At 34.0% G+C, this 27,323-nt stretch overlaps 1 protein-coding gene across 3 annotated transcripts; it reads right to left on the bottom strand.

Annotated features, from left to right (window-relative positions):
• Nucleotides 1-95: 95 nt before the first annotated feature.
• LOC117927683 (65-kDa microtubule-associated protein 5) lies at nt 96-25,822 on the bottom strand. 3 transcript variants are annotated; one of them, XM_034847334.1, is made up of 11 exons: nt 25,679-25,821; nt 24,333-24,536; nt 23,821-24,069; nt 23,509-23,724; nt 17,694-17,849; nt 17,388-17,547; nt 16,620-16,771; nt 11,034-11,121; nt 1,766-1,839; nt 1,608-1,682; nt 96-537 (listed from the first exon to the last, which is right to left on the bottom strand). In XM_034847334.1, the coding sequence occupies exons 1-11, from the start codon at nt 25,748-25,750 to the stop codon at nt 295-297; spliced, it is 1,689 nt and encodes a 562-aa protein (XP_034703225.1). In that variant the 5' UTR covers nt 25,751-25,821; the 3' UTR covers nt 96-294. The 3 variants fall into 3 exon arrangements, with proteins under 3 accessions (XP_034703225.1, XP_034703227.1, XP_034703226.1); XM_034847336.1 differs by lacking the exons at nt 96-537; nt 1,608-1,682; nt 1,766-1,839 and adding an exon at nt 2,103-2,247 and having other exon boundaries at nt 11,026-11,121; nt 25,679-25,822; XM_034847335.1 differs by lacking the exons at nt 96-537; nt 1,608-1,682; nt 1,766-1,839 and adding an exon at nt 9,944-10,847 and having other exon boundaries at nt 11,026-11,121; nt 25,679-25,822.
• Nucleotides 25,823-27,323: the final 1,501 nt, after the last annotated feature.

Here is a 27,323-nt window from a genome sequence, read left to right as displayed (position 1 = left end):
TGGGGGTGGGGTTTGAGAATTTTTTTGGGGAAATTTTTTAGAGATGTCTGATTGACATTTCAAGGGCTTTACAAGCTCTGAGGATTTTCCCAGGAAAAAAAAAAATGCAGGTGTCTTCCCATTAACTAGAAATATTGTAAGAGAATGAACAGGGCATGCATTTTTCAACATAACAGAATCAATCACAATTAAGTTGTGAACAAATTTGGTGACCTGTTGACAAGTTCAGAATCATAAAAAACTAAAGTCTTGGTCTGTGAGATGAAGAGTCTAGTTCAACTCTACTGAGATGAATCATCCTTTTGGCAGAGCAACATAGTTTGGAGGAATTGTGGTACCTCCCCTGCCACTATCCCTCCGTTCTTTACCCGCTGAAACCCCATGACGGGATGAAGGAGTCGAAACACGGCGGCCAACTGGTGTTCCTGCCAGTGTGTTAGCATTGGTGCTTTGGCCCAGTGGCTTTTTTGTTGTGGGCTTTGAACCGAATAAAGCCTCTTGCTCTGTAGCAAATTGTTCTTGTAACCGTTTCTGCTCCTGTTATGACCAACAGAAACAAAATGAATAATGATTTTTATCATTGCAATTCAGAAGCCCACATGCAATCAATGACAATGTTAAGAATGAGCCATTTGATTATAAGATTTTTTTCTTAATAATTGCCCACATAATTTTTGAAATGCTTCAACAATCAAAGCTATTTAGAAGAACCAAAACTGATATACTAAGCACCCACAGTTTTACATGTGGCATGGACTCATCAATAAATGGATCCCAATGTTGATATCAACAGCCTAAGTGCTGGCATCAATAAATGGCTTTGGTGCATCTAAAATTTGCCAACTTGTTCTTGATCTGAAGTAGAACACAGACACAAGCATACCAATGTTGAGGTGGTTTCTCAACCACCAGACATGAGACAGGTGCATTGGGATATACTGGTGGAGGAACATTGAAGGTTCTAGAGAAGCCTAGAGATGTCCACACATCTCTATACTAAAATGGAAGAAAAGGGAAGAGTGTTGAGCTATTTAGAGAGTTCTAGACAAGTCTTGCAAATACTTGTACATAGTCTATGTCTAAGAGTTTCTAGAGAATTCCGGAGATGTAAGGAATCTTTGTGAGTTCCAAAGAGTTCTTTGGTTGCCTATAAATAAGAGATGACCTCATTTGGTCGAAGCACCAAGCAAGTTGAGAGCTTCCTAGCATTGTAAAGCTTACTTTGTATAATACAAAGCTTCATTTCTTAAAGGATTGCATTCGTTGTGCGCTCTAGTTTCCAAGTCGTATGCATTACTTAGCCTAGCTAGCAAAGTGGGTGGGAAAGGCGACTTAGCAACGTCAAGTGTTTTGAGTTGTCTAGTGCCGCACATGAATTTAGAAAAAGCCTAAGTCCGTTACAATGGGCAGGCCAGCCACATCTAAACCTATGTCCACCTTATTAAAATGGCAAGAATAAGATCAAAAGTAGTTTTCATGCTAGTATCTTGAATCTAGCAATCTGAAATTTATGAACCAGGTGCGCCAGTCTAACATACCAGCTTTCCCATCTAATCCTAATAGTAGCTAAGTAGAAATGTGATCAAGAAGAATAACAGTAAGCCTACCCGAGATCTACGCTTTTCTTCTTCTCTTTCCTGCCTCAGCACAATATATTCCTCCAAGGTTTGTAACAAGGGGACCTGAAATTAGACAGTTAGTGGTTGGAACTTGGAATCTACTGTAAAGTAACTTCAGGAAACAACAATTACAATTGGCTGCTCACCTTGTCATAAAAGAATGGCATTCCTTTCTCCATTTCCCAGGCTTTCACTTTTGCAGTCAAATTTTCAACAATTGCTAGACAACAGGCTTAGAAAGTTATTCAATGCTAGTTTAAGTGTACAAAAACTAAATATTTGTTTAAGCATAAACTCAAAGTGAAAAATGCAAGCAACAAAGAATGGTCATTTACTAAAACATCACTTGCACTAAAATAAGGTTGCAATAAACCAGGCAATGCACATACTTTTGGATATATTATGAAAAATACAGTCCAAGAATTTGGAACTACATAGAAATATATATATATATATATTTTTCGTTATATAAAATTATCAACCTAAAATGGTAGGAGTACACTGCAAATTTATTAAGCTATAATTCTTGGACCGTCTTCATCTCTCATACTTGTCCTCTATTTCAGAAAAATGTGGGCATTGCCATGTCTTCTTCATTGCTGTATTCACCCCTTGAAACTAGTGCAGCCTACATCATGTAATTAGTTCTGAACTTAAATACTCAAATCATAGAGAAGCTCTTGGTGTTGTATCTGAAATAGTTCTTTGTATGGGATGTAAGCTTGTAAAATAATCAACTTTACTTTTTTTCACCTATTGAGATGCCAGTAATAATGCAAGAGCTAATTTAATGCAATATAATATGTTGAAGCACTTATTCTCATAGTTGTTTAAAACTTATAATACACGATACAATACAATGATACGATACATTTTTTATGAAAATCAATATGTATCACAATCCGCATATTATTTTAAAATGCATCTTATGATACATATACAATACATGATATGATACATGATATTACACTACAACGATTCACACATCTTCAACTATTTTCTATAATTTTTTTAAAAAAAAAAATCAAATTATTTCTTTTATTGTTAAAAGAATGTATTATATTAACTGTTTAAAATATATTAAAAGATTAAAAATTCATCATAAAAAGGAGAAATAGGTAAAATAATCTTATATGAAAAACTGCATTCATATTGTCAAATGATATATTAGAAGTTAAATAAGTTTATTTTTACAATAAATATAGGAGAATTTTCATTTGAATGGTTTGAATATTGATAATGAAAATGATGGTGATTAGTGAATAAAATTTTAACTTAATGTATTATTTTATTTTATTTTTTTGGTTGAAAAGGAATTTGAAGATAACACATAAAGGCAAGTTGGAACTTTGAAGATAACACATAGAGACAAACAAACACACACACACACACATACACACACACATACACACACACACACACACACACACACACACACACACACACACACATATATATATATATATATCAAGTAGCAACACAATAAATGCATATACCTAATTAAAATATGGAACTAAAAATCATAGTTAAAAATTGAAAAAGTTAATTTTTGTGAATTATGTGATGAATCTATATATTAAAGTTATATTTTGTTAATTTGAACTTGTCAAAACGTTAACATTCAATGTTTTCACATGATATGACAGATTAATTCTTTCAATCCTATTATCTTCCATAAAATTGGATATATAATACTCTATATTTCATACTTTCATTAGATATTCACACATACATATTTTTCTATTTATTTTTCTCTATATAAAAAATCTTATAATGCACAATACGATACGATACACAATACAAAAAAATAGAAAAAATCATACATGATATGTTTACGAGTTAACAAGCATGCTTATTCCTTTTAGAAGTATCCAGTTGTGACTTTTAGTAATTTCTCATAGGCATTTGTTTTATGCATGTTGTCCTATCCAAAACATAGAGATTCATCATCACAATTCACATTCAATTTTTTTATACCATTAAGATTTTCCTATGGAATCGGGTATCTCTATTATAAGCTACCATTCACAATTCTCAAGTCACTTTTCCCAGACATCAACTTCCTTACAGTTCCATACACAAATAAAATGTTAATATCTAATAAAAGAATTATCATTCCTATTACTTCCTAATTATTCATGAATAGACCAAATAGAAACGGAGAAAGAGGCAAAAAAATTAATTGTTCATGAAGATTAATCCAAACTACATTAGAGTTCTTGATAGTTCTAATGAGTCAAAGATTGCATATACTAGAAACGATCCATCAAATAAATCAAAGAACTAAAAGTTGTTCAAGAATACAGTAATCTTTATGCTAGAAAAAAAAATATACCATGAATTATCAGTTATTAGGGAGTCAATTGCATAGACATTAGGCCTAATCTAATCATTCCAATTTTTATCATACTAGGAGTACGATCACACATACATCAATAATAATATGGAAAAAAAATTACGCTAATAATTTTATCCAAATGCTACAAGTTTAGTGACAAAAACAACATTGAGCATACTTTTTTGTTACTAACTCTATTAAGGAAAAAATAACAATAATGAATCAATAGCTAAATACTTGGTCTATAACCGATGAAGAGAACAAAGAGAAGAATGGGAAAATTTGAGCTTACATGTTATTTTATTTGTATTATGTTCTATAATCTACATGTGAATTCTTTGGAAATCATCAAGATTTGAATTGTTTGGTATCCAAGGTCAATAGTTGTTTAGTCATGTGTTGTTTCTTGTTGGGACACAATTGAGTTTTATCTAGAATTCATAAAATTGTATCTTCACAAAATTTATTTTCTTAACATAAATAGTGATCATAGTTGATCTCTGAAGAATTTCTGAATTCCTTTATTGATCCTTTAGGTACACACCATACACATATATATACACAACTGACTGAATAAGAAAAAATCAATCTAGCTTGATTCTCTCCAAAAATTAGGAAACTGAATCATCCTAAATGATCTCTCCTTCTTTATTCCTAAAATACTTTCCTAAATTAAAAAACCCTAACTTTGAATGCCAAATTTCAACACTCCCCCTCAAGCTGGAGAATATATATCATATAATCCCAGCTTGCAAGTTAAGTCTTCAAAGTTAGGCCTAGGTAAAGCTTTGGTGAGGATGTCTGCGGTTTGGTGCTTGGTAGGAACATAGTTCAATCTAACCGTCTCACTAGTTACCTTCTCTGTGATGAAGTGTCTGTCAATCTCAACGTGCTTGGTCCTGTCATGATGCACGGGGTTCTTTGCTATGCTTATAGCTGCCTGATTATCACACATCATCAGAATTGGAGATGAACTCGTTTGCCCCAGTTCACTAAGAACCCTTTTTATCCAAATCCCTTCACAGATTCCCTGTGCAAGAGTTCTGTACTCAGCTTCTGCACTACTTCTGGCTACAACTGATTGCTTCTTACTCCTCCAGGTAACAAGATTTCCCCAGACAAAAGAACAATATCCAGAAGTAGACCGCCTGTCAATGATGTTTCCTGCCCAATCCGCATCTGAGTATACTTCAGTGTCACGGTTCTCTGTCTTTCTGAAGAATAGACCTTTCCCTGGTGTCATTTTAAATATCTAAGAATCCTGTAGACTGCTTCCATGTGTTCCTCAGTGGGGCTGTGCATGAATTGACTTACAGCACTCACTGCAAAGCCAATATCTGGCTGAGTGTGTGAGAGATAAATCAAGCGCCCGACGAGCCGCTGATATCTCCCCCTATCTACCGGTGTACTTTCTTTCTCGATACCAAGTTTCTTCTGACTATCCATAGGAGTATCAATTGGTTTGCATCCAAGCATACCGGTCTCCTTAAGAAGATCGAGTATGTATTTTCTTTGAGAGACTACAATTCCCTTCCTTGATCTAGCCACTTCCATACCAAGGAAATATTTCAAATTTCCAAGGTCTTTAACTTCAAACTCCTCTGACAAATACTTCTTCAAATTCTGTAATTCCTCCATATCATTCCCAGATAGAATAATATCATCAACATAGACTATCAATATGGCCATTTTCCCGGCATGAGACTTCTTGACAAATAGAGTATGATCAGCCTGACCTTGTTTGTAGCCCAGCTTCAGGACTGCTTTTGTGAATCTATCAAACCAGGCTCGGGGAGATTGTTTAAGGCCGTACAAGGATTTTTGGAGTTTGCAAACCTGATTCTTTGCCATACTTCCTTCGAAACCAGGTGGTATTTCCATGTAGACTTCCTCTTCTAGGTCACCATTTAGAAACGCATTTTTTATGTCCAGTTGTTGCAAGTACTAATCTTGATTGACAGCCAATGAGAGAAGAATCCTGATAGTGTTCAGTTTTGCAACAGGAGCAAAAGTCTCCTGATAGTCTATCCCATAGGATTGCGTAAACCCTCTAGCTACCAAACGAGCCTTGAATCTCTTGACTGATCCATCTGCTTTGTATTTTATGGTGAAAATCCACTTGCACCCCCCCTCTTCCCAACCGGAAAATCTGTGATAGTCCACGTCCCATTCTTCTCAAGTGCATCAATCTCATCTTGTACTGCCTTCTTCCATTCTGAAATTTTTAATGCCTCTTGTATTGTGTTGGGAACCTGAGTATCATCAAGAGAAGTAGCAAATGCTCTGTAAGATGGTGATAGCCCTTCATATGTAACATAATTCCCAATTGGGTGATCTGTACATCTCCTAACACCCTTCCTCAATGCAATCGGCAGAGTAGAATCATCAATGCTGGGAATTAACACCTCTCCAACCCTATCCTCACCTATGTTCTCTTCAGGAAGACTTGAATTGGAGTCAATATATTGGCCACATGTTGACTGTGATCCGTGCTCTAATTCCTGTCTTTTCCTCCTCCTGATGTAAACTTGTAAGTTCTCATTAGCAAGTTGTGGGGCTATAGGTTGAATAGGCATGGGAGACTGGATGGTCACAGGAGATGGCTGGACTGATGACGGTATGGGTGTGGACAACTCAGTGGGCGCGAATTGAAGAGGATTTGGTGACTCTGAGTGAAAAGAAGGTACACCCTCAAGAAGAGACTCCCAAACTTGATGTTCATTCATGCTCTCCCCCTGAACATGAGATTTAGGATAGAAGAAGACATGTTCAAAGAAAGAGACGTCCATGGTGGTGTAAAATCTTTTGTTGGTTGGAGAATAGCATTTGTACCCTTTTTGGGTTGGAGAATACCCTAGGAAAATGCACTTATTCGCTCGAGGAGCAAATTTGCTACGATTTTGAGGATACACATGAACGAATGTCGTGCAACCAAATACTTTGAGTGGTAAATCAGAAGAGGCTGCACGGGTGTGAGGAAATTGTTTTAAGAAAAGTTGACGTGGGGATTGAAAGGTAAGCACTTTGGATGGCATACGGTTAATCAAATAAGTAGCTGTGAGAATAGCTTCCCCCCAGAAATAGTTTGGAACATTAGAGGAAAACATAAGGCACCGGGCAACCTCCAAGAGATGTCTATTCTTGCGTTCAGCCACCCCATTTTGTTGTGGGGTGTCAACGCAAGAACTTATGTGGATAATGCCGTGATTTTGAAGATAAGTACTGAGACTACTAGTAAAGTATTCCTTTGCATTATCTGACTTGAGGACTTGAATTTTGGAATTGAATTGATTTTGAACCATAAGATGGAAGGTTTGAAAAATGTGCCCGACCTCTGACTTTTCTTTCATAAGGAAAACCCATGTTACCCGTGTATGATCATCAACGAATGTCACAAACCATCGAGTGCCAGAAATATTTTTTATCCGGGAGGGACCCCACACATCACTATGTACTAGAGAGAAAATAGTCGAAGGTTTGTATGGGATTTGAGGATAGACTGTTCGAGTATGCTTTGCAAACTGACAAATTTCACAGTGATAAGATGCTGGATTTTTATTGATAAATAATTTGGGAAACAATTTTGCAAGGTAAACAAAGCTAGGATGACCAAGGCGATAGTGTAACATTATAATCTCACTATCTTTATTGACCTTAGAATTTGACACAGAATTGAAAGACTCTAACATACTCTGAGACTGTACGCAACTTGCTTGAGAGACTTGGTTTGAGAATTGGCCACATGAGAGGAGGTAGAGCCCGGAACACAGTTCAGCACTGCCAATCATCTTCCCCGATTTCAAGTCCTGAAAAACACACAAGTTTGGATAAAATTTAGTAACACATTGGAGATCACGGGCCAATTTGCTAATGGACAAAAGATTACAATCCAAGTTTGGAACATGGAGAACAGAGTCAAGATATAAGTCTTTAGTAAGTTTTATAGAACCTGTCCCGGCAATTTTTGACTTTGAACCATCAGCAATATGGACGGATGAATGACCATTACTTGGCTTGTAATTTTGAAGAATGGTAGCATCTCCTGTCATGTGATCAGAAGCACCTGTGTCCACTATCCACGACTTCATTCCTCCTCGATTAGCAGTGAAGGCTACACCGGTAGTACTGCCACTGCCAACTTGGCTTAATAGTTTCTGTAGCATCTCCATCTGCTCTTTGTTGAATGGACTCGGCTCGGGAACAGAGGTGCTCTCAGAGTTGGCAGCCACGTGTGCTCTGCCATCTCTGTCAGACCGTGGCTTTGGTTTCCAATCAGCCGGTTTGCCATGAAGCTTCCAGCAAGTCTCCTTATAATGGCCTGGTTTCTTACAATAATCACACCAAGGCCTATCCCGTTTCTGACGATCTCCACCACTACTATTAAATGACCGAGTCGCAAGGGCAGAGGCATCCAATGTTGGGGCAGGTTGCTCTTTGGATCCCATCATCACTTTCTTTCTACTTTCTTCACGCCTAACCTCTGAAAAAGCCTCCCTGAGACTTGGCAGGGGTTTAATGCCCATGATTCGGCCTCTAACATCATCCAATTCCCTGTTTAGTCCTAGGAAAAACTTGAACAGTCTCTTTTGTTCCACAATTTTCCTGTATGTTGCTGCATCATCAGGACATTTCCATGAGTGAGTCTCGAATAAGTCAAGGTACTGCCAATACCTTGTGAGTGTGTTGTAATACTGAGTAACTGTCTGCTCTCCTTGGCGGAAGTCATGTAGGGCTGATTCAACCTGAAAAAGTTCTGAAATATTTTCAGAACTTGAGTAAGTTTCTTTGGCTACATCCCATATGTCCTTTGCAGTCCTAAACAACAAGAAATTTTCACCTATGTCATTATTCATGGAATTGATAAGCCATGACATGATCATGCTGTTTTCAATCTTCCACTTCCTGAAACCCGGTTCTGTAGTTTCTGGCATGACTGCTTCTCCAGTGAGGTACTCATCCTTTCCTTTACCGCAAATGAACAGCAACACAGATTGTGACCACTGTAAGTAGTTATGGCCATTTAATTTGTGTCCTGTGATGAGAATAGGAGAGGAATCACTACCACCAAGGTTTGGAATTTCAGATCTGCCTCCTAATTCTGGTGACGTGACGCTGGATACTTGTGATGATGCCATTCCGTATTTCGTCATGGACCGGAAAGGTAGAAGAACACTTCCCAAGGCACGTGCAGGAATTGGAGTTGAGGAAAAATAGCCGGAGGACGTCGGAAAAGCTGATCGGAGGGCTCGCGGAGGCAAAAAGACCCCAAAAGAGGCACGTGCAGGGCTTGGATGGCAGAAACAGGTACGTAGGGTGGCTGGTCGGCGTCAGGCGAGCTTGGAGTAGGAAGCGCGTCGTCGGAAAGTGGCTCACGCGCCGGAGCGTGAGATGCAGTTGCCGGCCAGAAAAACGCGCGTGGGCGGCGCGTGGATGGTTTTCTGGCTCCGGTGTTTTTGGAAAAGTTGTAGATCTCCTCCAGACGCTCCTTGCGGTGTGAAAAAAAACCGTCGCCGGAAAGTTCGCCGGAAAAGTTCGCCGGCGGTGAATGTTTTTCTGACGACGATTCGACCGACCGGAAAGCGTTTTCTCCCTTGGCTCTGAGAACAGGGACTGATGACCGGAATGAGAGATGGTCGGATTGAGAGATGGCCAAAGAGATTTGGCCGGAATGAATGATGGCCTGAATACGAGGTGGCCAGAAGCAGAAGGGATTAGGGTTTCAGAAACCTGGCTCTGATACCATGAAGAATTTCTGAATTCCTTTATTGATCCTTTAGGTACACACCATACACATATATATACACAACTGACTGAATAAGAAAAAATCAATCTAGCTTGATTCTCTCCTAAAATTAGGAAACTGAATCATCCTAAATGATCTCTCCTTCTTTATTCCTAAAATACTTTCCTAAATTAAAAAACCCTAACTTTGAATGCCAAATTTCAACAATCTCCTTTGAAGATGTCAACAACAACAACAAAAAAGAGAGATTGGTTCTAATGTTCAAGCCTTAACTTAGGATACTAACAATATTTCAAGTCCCTTTTGCTGCTAACCATAATTTGGCTTAAACTGAGGCTCTTGTTTAATTTTAGGTAGTGGTTGACTGTGTCAAGTCTTTATTCTTTTATTTTTCTTGTTATATTAGAAAAGCTCTTATTCTTTAAGTTTCTAAATAATATTTCTCTCCTACATCAATTTGTGTTCCCGTAACGAAAGATAAGGAATTACAAAAAGTATCCTTTTATGGAAGTGAGACATAAGAGTATACCAGTTTAGTTGATCAAAATAGAGAGCCAGAATTTCAATAAAAATTCAGCATCAAACTATATTATCCTCGAGGATGTGAATGTCCTCTTTAAGTGTGATTACTTAAATAACCCTAAGTATGTTTGCCTAGGAAGTAGGAATGTTGGTGGGATTGCCAAGGATTTATTTCTTCTCTACCATCTTTTAACTCTTTCATCTCATTCTATATACTCAAGAAACTTGAATAGTGCTGGAAATCTAAAGATCATGAATTACTAATTAGAAAAAAAGAAAGATGTGCACAGAAGGACAGGAAGTCCTTCCAAAGAAAGATGTTTGAGCACACTTTTTACACACAAGTAGCTCCCATTTTCTTTCATTTTCTAATCTAAAACCCTAAATTTTATACCCTAAACCTCTTTAGGCCATTATGGCATTACGAAACACCATGAAACCATAAATTAGCTACTTTTGACAAAATCTGCACAATATTTTCTAGAACTCAGCAACTAGTCACTTTCTGAGGTCTAACCTAAAATCCTAGCATTTGGCTTCAATCTTGAAAGAACATTCAAAAAGCTGGCCCACCAATGGAGAGATTACAGGCAGCAGTTTCAGAGTTCAGGCACTGTCCTCCATCCTGCATCAACAATTTTAACAAACCCATAGACCAATCTAACACACAAAATCTCTACCAGATTTGACAGAAATGATCAAATTCATTTCTTTTTATATCTGGATCTATTACTAAAAACATGATTGTCTAAAATGTAAATACACTTAATCAAAACTAAATTATGCAAGTGAATGATGATTACAAGCTCACATGGTATCTTGCTGACTAGAATCCGTGCCTTCTCTGCCCGTTTCAGATTTTTATGTGCTCCCCTGCCAGCACTATACCGGTTTTCATCCTGGAAAAATTAAAGCTGATTGATCATTCAGCAATAACTGAAACTCCATTGAATCGCACCACCAAAAAGTAAGTCCAAAATGTTTTACATATCCAACAAATAACTTCAAATTTTCCAGTAGAAGTAGCGATCACCTTTTCCTTTAAACTATAGGAGGCAGCTCAGTTAAACAGGTAATGGAGACTATAACATAAGAATATATATATATATATTAAAAATCAAACAAATAAAATAGAACAAAAATAAAAGACAAAAATAAAAAATAAAGATTCACACATGCAAAATTGCCTGTGTTGCTTTCTTCCCCTTTCTTTGTGGAAGCTTTGAATATGAAATAAAGATTCACACAAGAGAAGTGATCACAACAATCTCCCTTTAGGGTCTTTATTAAGATGGTGGTGGGTTACACACTCCTAGAAAGTCTCTCAGCTTTATCATTTTGGTGTTTCATTATACTGGAAAAAAAAATATATATATAATATAACATAAATGACATTTTTTTTTCTCTATATTGTAGGCACCAGTTGGAAAGGATTACCAATTCTTTTATGGCAGATTATCTAGTACCCTGCTATAGACCCAATAAATAAATCAAAATGATTCACATATCAAATAGGAATGGATGTCTTTCAAATGCTCTTTATTTTCCCAAAGCAGAAAATATAACTCCACAGCAAAGAAATGCTATGGTTTATGGTAAAATATCTATAATACAAATATAGACGCAAGAAATAATTTCAAGTTATAAATACACATCATATTTTTACAGGCAAAATATGTATATATATTTGGAAAGTGTGTCAAATTCTCCTTTTGAGTCAGTTTTTAAGTTTTTTTATATGTTCCTATAAGATATATTCTTGTGAGAGACTTTCCTAGTATTCTAAAGGAAACATTCTAGATATCTTTAATAACAAGGGAATTAGTTTTGCTAAACAATCAAATCTCTTAAAAGCTTAAGCTTTGAGGATTTGGGCCCATGATGAATATCATGCTACCCTAACATCCTCCCTTACGTGTGACCCCATACCTACACATGGAGAGACACCTAGGCACAGACAGGCCTAAAGATAAACAAACCACAAACAGCTTCCTTTGGGCTTAATAAAGTGATGAAATAAACATGCAATGAGGGTCAAACCTATGACCTTTCACTAAACAAGGCTCTAATATCATGTTGTACAACCAATTCTCCTAAAAGCTTAAATTTGGAGGATTTGGATCCAAAATGAATATGCCACTCCAACAAGTTTATTATGTGGAATATTCTTATATAATCAAGAAAAAAATAGGAAAGCATTTTGACTGAAAGAGAACACATTTTTTGGATGTAATTAGAGCTTTATGGTTTGAGAGTTCTAGGATTGTAATCACCTTCAACAAGAGTAAAAGTTCTTCTTTGTTTTCACTGGTGGATGTAGACTTTAGGCCAAGCCACATAATATGTTGTGTGTTTTCTATTTTCATTATCTTTTTTTCCTCCATATTATTGTTTTTTGTCATGGTTTTTCATAATAAACCGGTATCAAAGCTAAGGTTGTTAAACATGGAATGACGACAAAGTTTGAGGTTGAAAAGTTTGATGGAAGAGATCATGGTAATGATTAAAATATGAGAGAAAGAGGGATAGCAATTTTGAGCAAATAATGTTTGATTGGTAGACAAAAAACAAGAAAGCTATATTTTGTTGAGTGTCATATATTTGAGAAACGATAGAGGTAAAATTCAATACAATTGTTCATAAGACTATAGGTAATTTAAATTACATTCATTCAATCTTACAATTAATAGAAGTTGAAAGAGATCTATTGACAACTTCTAACGTATGCAAATAGTGCAATCCTCTAAATTTTTAGTTAGTAGGGATGTAAGATTTGATGAGCTTACAATGTTTTTTTGTTTTTGGATAGGAAACGACAAAGGAATATATTGATAAAAAGGAAGTACAAGAGAAGGATGAGGAATCCTCCCACCAAAGAAAAACAAAACTACAAGGAAACAAATGCGAGAAAATACAAAGTAGAAACAAACAACTACTCTAGGTTAGGCCAACCCATTGGAGTTACACACCGCTAACCAATCAAGATGTATCACATTAAGGGGAATCCCCTTAAAAACCTTAGAACAAAAAGCCCAAAGAGAAGCAAGGAAATGAATCATGTCCCAAAGGTTCTTTGAATTCCTTGCTTTATCCTAAAAAATCCTTACATTTCTTTCCCGCCACACCACCCATATTAAAGCAATGCACGCAGCTTACCATAAAACAATCCCTCTCTTAGAAAATTCAAAACCATTAAAATTGGTAGATAGCATGTCAAAGATGCTCCTAGGAGGGACCCAATCTGTCTTTGTTAACTGAAATAATTTGTGCCACAACCCCATCATCAAAGAGCAATGAAAAAAAAGATGATCTACTGTTTCTCCATGCTTCATGCACATCATGCAAATGTCGGGACTAAGTGCTTTGTAGGGTCTTCTCAACTGTAGCATGTCGTTAGTATTTACCTTCTTGTGAACCACTAACCAGACAAAGGACTTGATTTTGAAAGGGACTTGAGAATTCCAAACTAATTTGGTAGGGAAAACTAAAGGCAAACCAGAAAATTGGGATAAGGCAAGAAAGAAATATTTGACTGTGAAAAATCTTGAAGGAGATAAAGAGTAGATCTCATATCTGGAACCGAAGGTGATAAATGTAGACGATCAAGAGACCGCATGAGACTTTCTAAATCTTCTATCTCGGAATCGGAAAGGCTACGGCGGAAGTTAAAGTTCCAAGAGAAGGGGCGAGTGGATCCAAGAATTGAAGAAATAGGAATGTTTTTATCTGTGACTACTCTAAGTAGTCTTGGATAACGGACCCCCAGAGGTTGATCCCCCCACCACAAGTCTTCCCAGAACCGAATTCTTTCCCCATCTCCTACCATGAACCGAGTAAACTTGGAAAAATCTCGGGAGACTTGTACAATAGCCTTCCAAGGACAATGATGTGACCATCTAACAACAGTGTTGGCATCCCAACCATTAGAGTGTGATCCATAAATGCTTAAAATGACCTGATGCCACAGCGCTGAACCCTCCCTAGGATACCTCCACAACTATTTCCCTAAGAGAGTGGAATTCCATAAGGAAATCCTTCTAAAACCCAATCCCCCTTTCGTCTTCGGATTACACACTACATCCCAGTTAACTAGATGATTTCTTTTGCCTTCCCGAACCCCAGACCATAAAAAATCTCTTTGCAACCTCTCAATTCTTGCTGCCACTTACAATGTTGAGTCCAACAAAGAAGCAATTTAATACAAAAAATAATCCTAGTGTGAGAAAAAAGGTAGAGTTTAAGCCCAAAGTTTCAAGAAGCTTTTACTAAAACCAAATAAGGAAGAAGTGCAACATCTTAATGATAAAGACAATGCACCATAGGACCAACAATACAATTGAGCCAAAGACAGAATGAGAAGGCATTATTGTTTACACACGTATTGTGGCAGAAACTAATTAAAGGATCATTGTAGAGGAGAGTTCAACAAATGTGAATACTAAATTTGGTTCTACATTTAAATTCAAGGATTATATGAAATTAATTTTTGACTACAATCAATATCCAAAAGTCCTTGAGGAGAGTGGGAGTGAGGTGATATGGAAGACTTTCAAGTTTGATTGAATTATAGGCATTCGAGTCAAGGTGGAGATTATTGTTAAGTATCTTAAATTCTTGTTTTGAGTCAATTTTAAGTCTTGATATTTTCTTATTACAATATAATCTTGTAAGAGACTCTCTTGTTATTATTATAAAGGAAATACCTCAGGAATCCTTAGCAATTAGATAATTAGTTTCTTTTAAGGAATATTCCTATATCATCAAAAACATAAAAAAAATAGGAAGAGATTATGATTGAAAGAGTTTCTTTTTTGGGTGTTATTGGGACTTTGGGATTTGAGAGCTCTAAGATTGTCATCTCCTTGAACTACAGTGAAAGTTCTTGGTCATTGCCCATGAATGTAGACTTTACATTGAACCATGTAAATCATTATATGTTTTGTCTATTTTCTGTTTTTGTTCTATTATTTTTCTTCTCTCTACTATTGTTCTTCATCATGGCCTTTCACAATAATATATCAAAACCAATATTGATAAAATTCTCAAGCTCTTCTAATGTATGGAAATATCAAAAGGAAAAAAAAAACATCAAAAAAAAAAATTCTTAAGGGAAAAATAATGATGGAAAGTAGCAACAAAAGCATAGAAAAGTTGAAATGAAACTTCTTAGTAATTGTTGATACAATGCATCAATTAGTGTCAACATTATTTAAAGAGTGATAAATAACAAGCATGGATATTTAGGATAGAAATTGTGTACTGACGATTATGTATACGTTATAGATTCATAAAGAACCATATATTTGAATACTAAGTATTATAATGTTCACTTCTTGAATAACAAATTATTTAACATAAAACATAGGAAGAGAGACAAGAAGTAAAGTGAACATATAGTGGCATTACATGGAAAGATTTTGGAGATTTTTAGAGAAATTGTGAAATCGAAAAGAATAAAATATTGATATTTTGTGAGGTTCTCCCCAAAAGGAGATTGATAGGAGAGAATTTATGGAAATATCAAATATCATAAATATTGGCAATAAAGAAGAACTTTGCAGTATTTTTTTCAAATTGCTTATATTTATTTCAAGGACCACTGAAATACGAGAATATCACAAACACATTACCAATGCTTTTTATAGTCTGTTGCTGCCTTTACATTGCAGCTAGAATTTAGAATCCTAGAGAATTAATAATTGGAGTGAAGAGTTACTAAAACTAAACCAGCTGCATATGAATGTAAATCAGACGATTTATAAAATTTTCTAATCTTACTTCTTTATATGACACTTCTATCACTCCATTATTTCATAATCATGAGCCCTTCCCCACCAACAACCCAAATGGAAATATGTACAAAAAAAATTTTGTATACAAAAAACTGGCATTATTCAGCAGCTATTCATTTGTACAAAAAAAAAATTTTGGGGAGCCAAGAATCATAGTAAGCTTGGAGTTTATCAAGTGATAACCATAGAAATAGAGTTAAAAAAGAGGAGGGGGGCGGGAAGCAAATAGACAAACAAACAAAACCATGATCCATAGTTCAGTATAAAAAATTGCACCAAACCATTATTTTAGATATTACCTAACCAAACAAATGATAAACATGTAATAAGTGTATGTATTTACGATCAAGCACATATACAAATTGTCACAGCTTAATGAGGAAAGAAATGGAGTAAAAATATATTGAAATTGTATTGAATTTTGTCCTAACATTTGAACTTTAGGATTTATCGAACTGATCTGGTACTTGACATGTTAACCAACAATTTCCAATTTCCAGTGCAAGAAAGAATTAATGATAATAGCTTCTAAAGAAACTAAAGCCCCCATATCCCATATATTAACTTATATGCCAATTTTCATGCAAATCTGAAAATTTTTTTACCCTCTCATAGTCATCAAGCCAGTTTTCCTCATCCGATGCATATTTCCATTTCTCCACCTTGTCCAAAATATCCTTCCTGCTTAGAGCTTGCTCTTTAGCCTTTACAATCTGGTCATCGATTCCAGAAAGCAAATCAGACAGATCAACATTTCCTGTGAATGGAAAATGTACACAGCAATAAATGAATCTTTTTAGGTCAGTTTACTCATTGGAAACTGAAAGATGTATTGTTAATTTGAAATAAAACTCCCAACCCCATTTGGTTTTAAAGATATCCTAAGAGCATCAGTCACACAAAAAAGGTGCAGGTTGATATGTACCTCAAGAGTAAATAAGAAAGAAGGGGAGAAAGAAAGAAAAATAAAAACAGAGAGAGAGAGAATGCATAAGGAAGCATAAAAGGATTACTACCATTAACTTTTATGGATCAAAGAACTAAGTGAAAGGACATAATGAAAATTAAGAAATGTATTCAAGAGATGTTTTAAAGAGATACTGTTTAACAAAAAAAGCAACAAACAGAGAGGAAGACCAACATTCTGGAACATTATAGAATAGATATTTATACAGGCACAAATCAACACACATCAGAATTTGCATTAGAAATAATATAGAAAAAATATGAAAATGACAAACAAAGTGAATATTGTGGAGTGGGGGAAAAGAAAGACATGCTCAAAACAGAAATGCATTTTTAGTTTTTGAATTAAAAGGGGCTAGCGTAATTGAATACAAAAAACTAAAACTTAGAAAGGAATCAAGTAAGACCAGAATCTATAAGGCTGACAAGTGTTTGTCTTGCTGCATCAGTATCCAAATCCATATGAACCCCTCTGTAAATTTCTTCAAGCTCATTTTGCCTCTTGAGTACCAGCTCCTTCATCTTGCTGGCTTTTAAAACTTTCAATCGCTCAATTTCAACCTCAGTCTAGCAACAAAGGAAATTGAAAACCATAAGGAACACCAGCAATGTGATGCATGCAACATATCTTCTAATCATAATCAATCACTAGAAAAAGATAAAAATATTTGGAAAAAAAAAAAGAAAAAGAAACAAACAAACAAACAAATCACCTGCTCAATGACATCTAGAGCAAGGCACCCTTGCCTTACAACCTCATCAATGGAAGAAGAAATTAAGCAAGTAACATGCTTAAATTGTTTTTGTTCATCAACAGATGTGTCCAAGAGATTCCATAGTTCCATAAGCGTGCTCCCAAGATCTTGAAGCTAACAAAAATGAAAAACAAAAACAAAAAATTGACAAAAGTAACAGATATCCAATTAGAGGAAGAAAAAAGAAGCTCCATCTGCTATACAATGGCATCAAATTATTCAGCAGCTCTATCACCTTAGGTTAACGGATGAAAACAGAGCTCAAGGACAAGCATTCAAAATATTAACTATCTAGGGACAAGAAAGAGGCTGAAAGTTCTTTTGGTAAATCAAGTCTTATAGCAACATAAATACAGGACTATAAAGGAGTATTTTAACATTGCTGTTGTAAGAAAGCGAGTGATAACAGATACAGTAAAAGCAAAAGCAAAAGGATAGATAGGCAAGCAGAGGAGAGGAAGGAGGGACCATTGCTAAATCTGACTACTAAATGTGGGATCTACGAAAATGTTCCATGTGAACAAAAGTGAAGTTCATAACTACATTTAGTTTACAAGAATAAGTTTCTTAAAGTGTTCAAATCATATGAAGTTCTGGCTATCCAGTATGTGGATCTCCTTATTCATCTAAGAGGCGCCACGACTTTCATACTTTATGAGTTCATAGCAATACTAGCTTCCCTCCAGAACCTGCTAACAAAGAATAGATACCACAACCAAGAATGTATAAAATGACAGAATTTCAGGTGAGAAATGAAAATAATTTTCATTGATTAACATCATTACAAACTGGTTAGGGGAAACTTTTGTCATGATTACTAACAATGTCATGATTCATGAGTAGCTATCACATGTATTCAAAGTGTAATAGTAACTGAAATCCACCTCTGTCCTTCCAAGTTATTTTTCATGAAATTGGAGACTGTAAAATACAAAACTAACAACTGCTCCTATTTTATCTAGATTTCCTACCTATCAGGTTTTTTATCTGTTAAGGTGTAAACTTCCCTACAAGCCTAAGTTGTTAGATATGAACTTAAAATGTATATCAGGCTAACACCCTTCCTTCCATGTGACCCCATATCTGCATATCTATTAGCAGCATTTACAGATCACAGATAAGTAGATGGGAGAATAAACAGTACCATAGAGTAGAACTCAACCTCTATTTAACCATAGCTCTAACAACATGTTAATCCATCAACTTTCCTAAAACTTAATCCGTTTGGATATAGCCCCACAATGTATATTAGGTTAACATTAACCTTAAAGGTTTCTGATTTATTTTCATATCATCTTTACATAACCAGGTCATTATAATTACAATTTATTTTTCTTATTCTTACATTGTTTTTAGTTAGGGCTTAGGGGAGATTATTATTACTTTCTATCAATAAAATTAGTTTTCAAAATTTCGTAAGAATTTTATCAAAGCAAAAAGGCAGCCTTCTTTGTTCTTGTTTCTTTTTTCTTTCTTTTTTTCTTTTTTTAATTCAATGGAATCAACAAGGATTTAGGTGGCTAGTTCTTAGTATTTTCCCTAAGAAAATCAACAAGTTGTAGAAGATGATGCATTTTGTTGCTACTCAATGTGTTGTATTGCATGCTTGCTATGCCAAGCTATCTCAAAGCCAAAACCCTGGAAAAAGGTCACAAATTAGGCAAGACTAAGATGATTTTGGAAGGCAACCATAATCAGAATAGTTTCTCTGACTTAATTCTCCACCAACCTATGATGAATACCTTGATGAGGATGATAAATGGCTATTCATAGTCACATCAACTATTCCACAACCTTTGGTTGATTCTCATAAGCCACATATTTGTTTTACAAAGAATCATTCACCATGGAAGAAAATTTTTGTTTAAGTGATTTTCTCCTAAAGGAGAAGCAAATTGAAGTATAATTTGAGTATTCTTTTAATCACTAATATGATAACCATTTTGAATCAATTTGTTTTAAGTCACTTTACAATTCATTAGAAAGTTGAACATAGATCACTATGTGAAGACAGTTAGGCTAATTGGATGGCCACTATGACATAGTCGGTGAAGTTTAAAGTTCTTCACTATCAATTACAATACAATAGCCCTATTTGGGATAATGTTTAACTTCTGCATTTAACACTAGAATTAAAAGAAGAAATAATTATTATTGCGGTGCAATTGAATTTTATGTTTGGAAATTGTATATTTTTTTTTAAATGATTTATTAAAGATAAAGATTATTATGGTATTTCTAAAAATTTTAATAAATAGAAATTTGCTCCATCATCACATATCAACATTTTGAAAAGGTTAACTTTATCGTTCAGTTTGGTTACTGAGCCATTTATCAAGTTGGACAACATCGAACCAACTGGCCCACTGATCCAACCGCTTGATCAATTAACCAAGCTAATGTTGAAAGAATTGAGCTGGCTCTTAAATTTATTTTTGACTAGAATTAGAGGGGATTTGATGGTAAAACTTTCTTGTAAAAAAAAGGAGAGCCAACTATTAAGCACACTTTTGTTTCGTTATATTACTTAAACTAATAAAGATTATGTTAGCTACTTGCATCCAAGTTCCAAATAATATTATTCATAAAACTTTAGAATAAAAGTAAATGTCATACATATTAACTTCTAATATAATAAATACAATGAAAACTATATAGCTAAAAAATTACAATAATTTTAAAATAATAAAATAATTGAATATATAACTGTTAAATGTGAATAAAATTAAATAATAAAATTTTAATTCACTCTTAAATACATGATATGATATATTTTCTTTTCAATTGAATGTTATAATTATACTAGAGAGCCACCGGGCCAATCACTTAAGGGACCATTTGCAACCACCATGGACTAGTGCCCCTTCTTGTATCTTCCTCCACTTAAATGCTCAAAATTTTAATCTCAAACCCAATATGAGACAACCACTCCCTCAATTCCATGTTTTAAAAAACATAAATTCTTATGTATGTCTTTGAGAATTTAAGGAGCTATTTGCAACATTCCAAGACCAAAATTGTAGCATTGAGATTATTTCAGTTAAAAATGTTTTCATTCCCATTAAAAGACAAAGGTCTAACACTGATGTCTCCCCATTTCATAAGAACATGGCAAGAGATGCAAGTTGCATTTTTGGAAAGACACTTCCCTCTTCTTAGAAGAACCACCATTCAAAAGAAAATGATGAATTTTGCACCAAAAGATGAGAGAGATTTTATCAATTTTGGCAAAGGTGTAAGGAACTGATTCATGCATGCCCACACAATGGATTTGAGACTATGCAATTAGAAAAATTTTTCTATGGTTCACTTTCCCAAACCTTAACTAAAGAGCAAGAAGAGACCTTCTCAAATGAGAAAAGGAAAATCAAGCAACACAACTTAGTATAAGAATAACATATAATATTTTAATATTTGGCCAATGATATTTTTTCTATAATTTTTAATAACATATAATTTTTTCTATTCATTTTTTACAAGCACAAAACAATGATATAAAATTGGCCAAAACCAAACTAACAACACAACTTGGAAGATCAAGCAATAACATATGTACAAGAAAAAATAAACATGTTTCATGAAGGAAACACTTAGTATTTATGTGCACTTCCCATTTTATTTTAATATTTTCAATCCAACTGAACAAAAGCTTTATTGTAATTGTGTCATATTATATGTTGAAAACATAAGCAACATACTTCATAATGCAAACACTTACCAACTATGTAAGAAATTTCACTTTACCAATTTATCATAATAGTTTCAATCAGCTAAATAAAGTTTCACCCTAACTTGTTAGATAGCTTACACAAATCCATTTTTGTTAAATCATAAGTCATAGGATAACCTTAACTTGACTTCAGAACCAAATCACTTCTTACTATTATTACAAAATTTTGTTTTAATTGAAATCAAACCTTATTATCATAAATTCATAATACAACCTGCACTAAGAAAACAACCTTATTACATAAGCATCTTATCCTAAACTTGTCATGTCATGTTCTCAATGGGCTGGCTATGACTTCTAATGAGTATATATATCTATAACTTTATCCTTTTTTTTGAAAATGATGCACTTAAACATCCTCATTCGAGCCTTTGTACCTTGTAGGCCTTATAGAGGTCTTACAAACTTTACCTTTACCCAATAGTGTTATTGATTCTATAGAAATATTGAAACACACATTCCACATTTGTTTAATGACAACACTCTCCAATCTCCATCTCCTCATCATTGGATACTTTAAAAAATAAAATAAAAAAATAAAAATTGAGAACACCGCATGCGTAGACCAAAATAATCAATAGAAAATTAAGAACACGTGAAGTTAAAGCATGCTCCTAATAATGACTTATTTTGATCTTGATTTTAATTTCCATTAGAACAAATGGAGACTATGAAAAACCATAGCAAAAGGATTCTTCAATGGAAAGAGACACTTCAAAGAGGCATTAGGTAATTTAGATCTAAACAGGACATCTAGGAAAATTATAGGGAAAAATTATATCAGAAGGTAAAGAAAATGAAAAAAACAATCAAAACAAACTCAAAAAGATTATTCCCAATGCAAAATCTACATAGAGCTCCACATGACTTAAGAATTCTCTTCCTCATCAAAGCTCTAACATTCAATATTCAAAGAAATTGTTTGTAAAGATTCGCATTCTTTTTAAGTGTGCCCAATTTTAAGGACCTCCTTCCTAACTTAATCCAATTGTGACGATGTAGCTACCACCTTCCATATGGACATGTGCCCAATAATTTAAAAAATAATTGTTGTCAAGACACTAGATTCGCTCTTTTGGGAAGGATAGGCAAGATTAGAGCCCTTCATAGATTGATGAAAGGAGATAAGAAAATTAACCTCAATATTTGATAGGGCTTGGGCCCAAATAAGTTGACATGATATACAATGTAAGTTAACAACTTAAGCTTTTTTATCAAATAAGTAGTTTAATGTATAGTATCAAAGTTTTGATTTACAGATCATGTATTTGAACCTCATTAATATTTAATTACCCTATTTATTTTCACCTAAAAGCCTAGAGAAGACTACTAATGAGGCAATGTTTGGGATTTGGTTCAAAGAAGCTAGCTTAAAATACATTGTTGGCCCATTACCTATCAAATTATAGCTCAACCAGATCATTAAGATTCTTAAAAAGGAAAAAATTCCAGGCAGAAATACCATTAAAATATTTAACAAACTTGATAATCAACACCTCTATCTATCAAACAAAACTAAAAAGACAGGGAAAAGAAATCATGAAGGGAGTATCTTCTCATAGGTCCTCTCACAATGGAGAATCTATCACAGTGCAAGTACTCCCAAAATGGAGCATCCCATATGGGTCCTCTCAAAAGGGAACTATAGATCCCTTACCAATGACAAATGTTGTATCACAAAGGAAACTAGGTACTCATGGATAAAAGTTTCCAAGGGCACCGATGGAAGTCCTCCAAATCATGTTAGAATCCTAACTACTAACCCGAATCCCATTTCTTTTTTAGTTTTAAGGACCACATTGATTCATCTTCTCTAGGAAATTTCCAAAACCAATTACCAAAGTGACTCTATGATTGCAGTTTGAGGGTCTCTCTTAGGCAATCTCAACCCCTCCACCAAAAAATTTCTCTCGAACTTACCATTTTGACTCTTGAGCAATTAGCAACTAATCAAACTCGTATGTAATTTGCTACACAAACTTATCAATGATAAGAAATTTGCACACAAAGATAGCAGGAGCAAAACAAACAGTCATTATGCACCTTTTGAAGCCTTTGTAGTTTCTCTTCCTTCAGTGAATGAATCATGCCTGTTAATCGAGCAAGGGTGTCATTGCTAATACTCCTCATTTGTCCATGTGAAGGATCAACCAGGGTTGGATGAACTTCAATTATTGTCTTGACAAAATCAATTGACATTACAACTGACAGTTCATGAATGGTATTAACATGGCTATTGACTTTCTGCAAACGAAGAATCTACAAAACAAAACCAAATGAATGGGCAAAATTAAATGACTAAAACTTCCATTGCTCTCATTAACTTTGATCCTGAATCAAATTTTTGAAGAAAACCTTTTCACTCTGAAGCTCTTGTAGGTATGACTTCAGCCCACCCAACTTTTTCATTGTCAAATCCCTCTCATTTACTTGTGCATTAACAGAATTGATGGACTGAATATTGCCTGCTATTTCTGCACATATCCGAACAATCTGAGACTGGGTTTCAGAAAATTCCTTCATTCTTTCTTGCTTCTTCATTCTCAAGTCTTCCAATACAGGTTTTATGGCAGATAATTGCTCATGGAGAGTGCCTTTTTCCTTCTGAAAACAACAAAAGAGGGAACAAACTGAACAAATAATATGCAAGTTAAATAATAAAGTTAAGAACAGAAGATTTTTCCATGCCATTCCTTTCTCCTTTTTATTAAAAGAAAAAGACAAAGATCATTCCATTAATTTCGAACACTCCAATGCCACAAAATTCTCTTTGGATTTCTATGTGAATCTTCTTAAAAGCATTCTTCATAATAGTAATGATAATAATAACAATAACAACAAAAACAACAATGCAAAAAGGACTCGACCTGAACAAGGTTCGCATGTTCACCTAGAGCAGAAACAAGGCTAGAAACTTCAGTTTCAGCTTCATTGAGTGTTTGACACAGATCAGCCCTGTGCTTCTTAGTTTTTTCAACCTTCCTTCTATAGATATCAAGGCATTCTTGCTCAAGTTGCAGAAGCATCTTATCTCTTTCACTTTCACTCTCCCCAATTTCATCCCATATTTTCTAAAAACCAATTACAAGAAAGAATTAAAACTATATACAATTATTAAAAAAAGAAAAACAGAAAAAAAAAAAAAAGGGAAAACAGAAGAACATCCAATCAAGTGAAAATACTGAGTGCTGTTGAGAGCAAGAGAACAAAAATAGGTTCCATCATTTTCATCATCACATTTTATTTTCCATCACAGGTGAGAAAAATGGTAAAAATAGAAAAATAAATAGATAAAACAAAAACCAAAAACAAAACAATTTTCACTAAAAATTCGATTTAATTAAAATGTAGAATAAAACATGATTTGAGAAGAAACCTTAGACTGATCAGTGTATTTAAACAAAAAAAAAGGCATATCTTCAATCAAATTATAAATAACAAAACCAAAAGAAAACAATAACCAGGTGAGGAAACAAGATGCCTGTGTTTGATTACCCAGAAAATAAAGAAAAAAAATTAAATTAAAAAAACAAATTCTGAGTCATTCATTTTCCGCTGCTTAGTTCCGAAGAATGAAAATTCACAGCGTTTAACCCAACAGTCACAAAAGACCAAGTTGACTGGAGTTTTCAATGCTATGAAAACCCAAAACACTGCTTCAAATTTCCAAAATCTCCTTCTGTCCCAACCACTTTCCCAGTAAGCAAACTGAAAACAAGAAATGAAATTTCCAGGAGAGATCCATTAATGGTCAAAAGTGCAGGATTAACTCAAGTTTGTGATTCTCTCAAAACTCGAAACAACTACTTCAGATCCCCAAAATTCCCTTCTTTCCCGCATTTTCTCAGTAACCACGTGGAAAACAAGGAATAAAATTTGTACCAGGAGACCCATCAATGATCAAAGGTGCAGAAGATAAAGTTAACTCGAGTCCACGATTTGCTGGAAGCCCAAAACCACTACTTAAAATTATAAAATTTATATTATCCCACCATTTTCTCAGTGACCAAACAAAAGACAATTAACGGAATTTAGACGAGAGATCCATCAATGATCAAAGGTTCAGAAGATTAAGTAAACTCGAGTTCCTCATTCTCCCAAAACCACTTTTCCAAATTTCCAAAAATCCCTTATTTTCCAACAGTTTCCCAGTAACCCAAACAGAAAACAAGTTACCAAATGTCCATGAATAACCAAAAGTGCGAGAGAGAACCTGCAACTCGACAAGGAGAGATCCGCAAGTGGTTTGGGAGGGTGAAAACGGCGGCGTTCTAATGGTCGTCATTCTCGAAAACCTAGAAATCAGCAACAGCGTGATTTTGATCTACATTCCATTATGTTCCATTTTGGGAATAGAGAGAATCCAACGTACTTTTAGAAGTTTTCTACGCCCTTGGCTTTGGCGCCAAATCATTTTGATTTTTTTGTTTTTTGATTAAAAAAATAAAAAGTTTGACTTTCCTTTTACTTTTTCTTTTTCTTTTTTCTTTTTTCTTTTTTCTTTTTTAGAAAAGTGTAATTCTCCTAATTAATCTTTTCAAAATCCGAAAAATCTTTAAACCAAAAAATTTATTGATTCACAATTTACTAATCGGCTTAATCAGATAAAATATCGATTACATAATAAATATATAATTTATATATTATTAAAATTTTGAATAATATTTTCTTTTTTATATTTGATATATCAAATTTAATAGTAATGACAAATATAAATATACTAATATAATAAATTTTATTAAATAAAAAACGTATAATATTTAACTATTAAAATATATTTAAGATGGAAAAAAATTAAATATTTAATTTTATCTCGATCTATTTTATTATTTTTAAAATTATATTATTATTTTTATACTTATTATTATATAATTATTATATAAATAATTGTGAATGTAAACATTTATAGTTGTTAAATTGGCTTATATATTTTATTTTTTGTGAAGTACTAAGTTGGTTGCAGATCCCAATGGTTCAAGTGGTGGGCTTTAATCTAAAATAAGATAAAATGCTTGGTTCAAGCCTCCAACATGCAAGAATTTTATTTTCCTTAAATATTAAATATTGCTTAATATTTTGATCAAAACAATGTTGATCGCTTCAAGTAAAACCAGACGGTTCGTCTAGGTCGATGGTTGAATCACCGGTTTGGACAGTTCAATACCGATTCAACCTATGAGCGATTCACTCCAATCAACCAAATTGAAAAGGTCGTTGATCAAAAGCAATCAAAATAATCAAAACATCATAAAATTTTTAATTTTAATTTGCTTATAAACATTTTCTTTGATTTTCAAATGGTTTTCATTTAGCATATTGAAAATCATATTTTCATCATTCCAATTTCTTTTCACATTCATTCTATTTACACATCTCCTATAAAAACATTCATCGTATTAATATATCCACTTACAAAATTTCAATATATCTAACATTCTTTTCTCCCACACATATCTTCTTTTTTCTCTCAACTTTATTCTCTCATTCAATTTTTTTTTTTTTTTTTAATTTGAGGCAATAAAAAAAATTAATACCTCAATTTTTTAAATAGCTTTTTACCTTCTAAATTTTAATCTTAAAAAGATTTTTTTTTTTTTTTATGCAAGAGTTACTATTGTTTTCTATTTTTTAAAACAAAAAAAAAAGTGTATCTAAACAACACACAAATTACCTTTGTTCATTATTCTTTTTCATTATCTTTTTAATAGTGTGATAGAAAATTTTATATATGTGTATAATTTATAAAATAATTGACAAATTATGCATATTTGATCCACTAAAATGAATTCTTTTCTAATACAAAAATTGTTCATCTCATTATAATCATAGTCTAATAAACAAAATATAACAATTGATAG

The sequence above is a fragment of the Vitis riparia genome, chromosome 13 (assembly GCF_004353265.1).
Source record: "Vitis riparia cultivar Riparia Gloire de Montpellier isolate 1030 chromosome 13, EGFV_Vit.rip_1.0, whole genome shotgun sequence".
NCBI classification, from domain to species: Eukaryota; Viridiplantae; Streptophyta; class Magnoliopsida; order Vitales; family Vitaceae; genus Vitis; species Vitis riparia.
The sequence above is the reverse complement of the archived record's forward strand: the minus strand, read 5'-3'. Positions and strand labels throughout refer to the sequence as shown.